The sequence below is a fragment of the Colias eurytheme genome, chromosome 9 (assembly GCF_061535395.1).
Source record: "Colias eurytheme isolate Ceu_HAF_F1 chromosome 9, ilColEury1 Martin Lab GWU primary, whole genome shotgun sequence".
In the NCBI taxonomy this organism is placed as follows: Eukaryota; Metazoa; Arthropoda; class Insecta; order Lepidoptera; family Pieridae; genus Colias; species Colias eurytheme.
The window spans coordinates 12737806-12742264 of NC_142988.1; the positions used below are offsets into that span (position 1 = coordinate 12737806).

At 32.9% G+C, this 4459-nt stretch overlaps 1 protein-coding gene across 1 annotated transcript; it reads right to left on the reverse strand.

Annotated features, from left to right (window-relative positions):
- Positions 1–1476, reverse strand: LOC149906187 (uncharacterized). The gene is made up of 2 exons (XM_090105965.1): positions 1415–1476; positions 1–997 (listed from the first exon to the last, which is right to left on the reverse strand). The coding sequence occupies exon 2, from the start codon at positions 984–986 to the stop codon at positions 60–62; it is 927 nt and encodes a 308-aa protein (XP_089962091.1). The 5' UTR covers positions 987–997; positions 1415–1476; the 3' UTR covers positions 1–59.
- Between the last annotated feature and the right edge of the window lie 2983 nt (positions 1477–4459).

Genomic DNA, 4459 nt, shown 5'->3' on the forward strand with positions numbered 1-4459 from the left:
TTACTTTTAAAAATAACCTTTATTATTTTTCAATTATGTTATGATTAAAACATTGTTGACTACTTAGTATTACTCGATATAATTAAATTAAGCACATCCAAAGTAGGCAAATCAGCTACAATGGTGTAAAAAGAATTTTTGGTATTATTAAATGTATCAATAAGTGAACCAAACGTTTCAGGAACGTTTAGATCATTATATTCTATCATTTTTGTAAGCTTCGCATCGGCGCTAATTTTTTCATCCTTAAAATAAAATTCACGATTGGTCGTCATGTAAAATAGGTAGCATTTGGAATTTTGTTTGTTTACCTCAGCTTGAAGCTCTCGAACATATTCATAATATTCACCCAAATCATTTTTTAGATTCTCATTTTGCTGATCGTGCACCACGCACGACAGGCTAGTGGAACATCCGTTGAATTCGGGACTCTTTTCAAGCAACAAGATCTTTCCTCGGTGCTGCCCAACGGTATCGTCCAACGACCAATTTTCTACGAATAAATTCGGATATTTTTCAACATACTTCTTCCTAAGTATTTCACACTCGGACAAAGTCGATTTCGAAGCCGTGGATTCAGCGTGCATGATCATTATAACGAATTCCTTAGGGTTGTCCTTCAAGAACTTCTTTATGGTTTGCACCAAATCCACAAATTTCGCTCGCATGCTGAAGGAACCGTTGTACATAGCGAAATCGTTGTTAATCCGACGTACACCCATATCGAAGACGCGTATGCCGACCGTCAGTTTATCAGACAAAGGTAATAGTTTGGGTAATCGTTTGAAGGTAGTCTCGAATGTCGGTGGATCGCGAGTGCCGACAAATGCAAGTGTATTTAATTTGCGTGAATCCGGAATGTTTGTGAGCCACATATTAGGTGTATGTTTCACATGAATCTTTCCTTTGAAGCGACACTCCACGGTGGTGAGACATGGAAGACAAACAAATATAAGAGGTATCAGCATCCTTATTCTTGTTACCATTTTGAGTTTATCTGAAAATATTTAATGTTTTAGCGACGGATAGACACAGTATGATTTTCAGAAATAGTAATATGAGATCGATGTTTTAAATTAGATATTTAGTTTTTGTAAGGGCAAAAATTGTGATTGTAGAGTTGGGAAAAATTTTATTTGAAAAATATTCATTGACTAGTAAAAAAATTCGTTGTTTTGTTCTTAAAGATTGTTTTCCGTTTCGATAACTTAAAATTATATAATTAAGTATCATAAGTAACTAACTACTAGTAAAGAACGTAATTATGAACTGATATTTCAAATATCTCATGTTTACTTAATATATGTACAATTAAGATTAAGATACTATTATTCTTGTAACTACTAAGCATGAAATAAGTGGAAATTTTTATTTGATTAAAATATAATACATTAATTTGTTTAGTAATACTTACATGTTTAGCCTCAGCGGTCGAAGATTGTACGTTCTATGAAAATAATATAGTTCAATATTGTTTATATACGAAGATTAGGTACGAACTTGTGTGGAGGAATCTGTAGATGATTAAAATTGACAAAAATGGTTTTTGATTTCGCAAAAAAAAGAAATTGATAACTTGGTTTTACGAATCAAAAAAGGCTGTAAAAACTTAACTTGTTTAAAAAATGTAATTTAATAGCTATTTTAGGTTTTTATGCGTGAAAGCACTTTTGTTCATGGATGTTGCAAATAAAGAGTATTAGGAAATATAATTATATTATTTTAAAATCAAAAGCAAGTGGATCGGAGCAACACGGGGAAGAACGAGCACACGAGTCACGAGTTTGATAATAATTGGTAATTCTTATCATTATATTAATAATACATTATTTCGGCGAATTATTGATCACGTTATCAGGCAACCGGTTGACCTCCCATTTATAATATTAATGTACGCAAACTTAGAAGTACCTATTAAAGCAATAACAAGCAGGACAGCTTTGGTTGACTCGAGTATGTTCTTGTAATAAATGTAAAGACTACCATGTTATTATAAGGCAAGTGTCTTTGCGAAACATTTATTAAAAATTTAAATAAATTTTTAAATATTAAGCTTAATATCAGGTTGTTATTGGCTTAGGTCTTAAGCCTTAGGATAAGACATAAAATAACCCATAGGTACCTCTACAAATAACTGAACACATATTATTTTCAATTTTAGTCCTTTGACGGTTGAATCGCGGTGTGGTAGGAAAGGTCAATTAATCTCGGTCGAGTTTGTTATTACGATTTTTTTCATCTTAATACTATTATAAAGGCGAAAGTTTGTATGGATGTATGGATGTATGGATGTTTGTTACTCTTTCACGTAAAAACTACTGAACCTATTACAATGAAAATAAAAAAATAAATTTAGCACACATATAGAGGGTAACTTGGATTAACACATAGGATAGGTTTTATCCCGGAAATCCCACAGGAACGGGAACTATGCGGGTTTTCCTTTGAAAATGCGGGCGAAGCCGCGGGCGGAAATCTAGTTTAATATAATATTTTGATGTGTTAAAAAAAGGAATGACAAATGGCAATTTGTCCGAAAAAGAAATTTATAATACATCCTTTACCATTCCTCCAACTTATAAATAAAATATAATAAGGTCATATAAACAAACACGATAAAAGCAAGATTACTTGTAAATATCTGTACATAGGCACTTCGTAATAAAAAATAGAATATGGAATAACGGTTATAGTGCCGTTAAAGTGTATTATAACGCTATAAACCGACAAGTGAGTGCCATATTGTTGACAGATTGTCAGTCGTCTCACGTAGGCTTTAGCGTTATGGGCCATCACTTGCTATCTGATGTTATGGAATCACTATTCACTATACTGTTCGTTTTAACTGAAATGTCCTGGTTAAAGAGATGATAAGATTTATTAGTTTATTCCAGTTTTGTTTTCATGAAAGTAATAGCCAGAGTTTCATCGTAGATAGAGCTACTGCTAGTGAAAGCTCTGTCACAATTTGTTCAATTGTTATGGTGGTTGACCGTAGTTAACAAATTAACGTCCTACATTATCTAATCTTACTATCCTGGAATCCATACTAATATTATAAATGCGAAAGTAACTCTGTCTGTCTGTCTGTTACTCAATCACGCCTTAACTACTTAACAAATTTGCATGAAATTTGGTATAGAGATATTTTGATACCCGAGAAAGGACATAGGCTACTTTTTATCCCGGGAAATAGGATAGGTTTTATCCTGGAAACCCCACGGGAACGGGAACTATACGGGTTTTTCTTTGACTGCGCGGGCGAAGCTGCGGGTGGAAAGCTAGTATCAATATAAATAATCATAATTAAGTTCTGTTTTCGATTTAATAACAATATGATTCGATTAAATAAACTAACAAACATAATTTGAGTAAAATGAATTAATCTTCATATTTTTCCATTTTGCCCTATAAAATTGAGTGTTTTTCCTTAAATATTTGCACACCTTACGCTATAATTTAGAAACACATCAGGAACAACCTTGCAAAAACACCAATGTTTACACAATAAACATGTTACATTTCATGTATTTTAGAAAAAACATGAACAAATTTGGAAGATTCCAGAAGGAATTGCTCGAATTGGTAGGAACGAAGTTATCAGAAATATAAAGTATTAACTGACTCTTTTATGCAGTGTAATAAAGTTTTATGTCATGTAACAATAGATATGGAGAGCAGTATTCAGGAGACATAATTTTTTTAATGGAATTTTGCTGTGAAAAAGTTTTGTACTTTCTTTGTTGTGCCACTTACGATTAAGTAAGTATGAGTTGAAATTAGAGATGGGCCGAATATTCGTTTTATATTCGGTATTCGGCATATTCGGCATCTTTACCGAATATTCATAATCGGCCGAATATTCGGCTGAATCATCTAATGTTCGGCAAAGTGATACTGTAAGTTTTTATTGTTAAGACCCGTGTATTATCATGATTTCAGTGTAAAGTGTAGTACAGTGTAATGAGGTAAGTATTTTAGAGTGTAGCTTTCTGATTTTATCGTCAATGAAGTTTTATTTTCAACTAGATTTCCGCCCGCGGCTTCGCCCGCGTTTTCAAAGGAAAACCCGCATAGTTCCCGTTCCCGTGGGATTTCCGGGATAAAACCTATCCTAAGTGTTAATCCAAGTTACCCTCTATATGTGTGCTAAATTTAATTGTAATTGGTTCAGTAGTTTTTACGTGAAAGAGTAACAAACATCCATACAAACTTTCGCCTTTATAATAGTAGATAGTAGGTTGGTAAAAAGATGATAACTTAATGCAAAATATAGGTATCCCAGCTGTACCGAATATTCGACCGAACATGGGTTTCTCTAGTCGAAATCTCCAATCTCTAGTCGAAATCGTATTGAATCATGTTATTCTGCCTCATCTATATACCTTTACTTTTCTCTACTATAGTCCAATAAAGTATTACACGATAATATTAAAATGTAACGTAAACTGTCAAATAC

Bases quoted from the DNA above. Each gene is read 5' to 3' on its own strand.
- LOC149906187 (XM_090105965.1), bottom strand. From the start codon at position 986: ATGGTAACAAGAATAAGGATGCTGATACCTCTTATATTTGTTTGTCTT.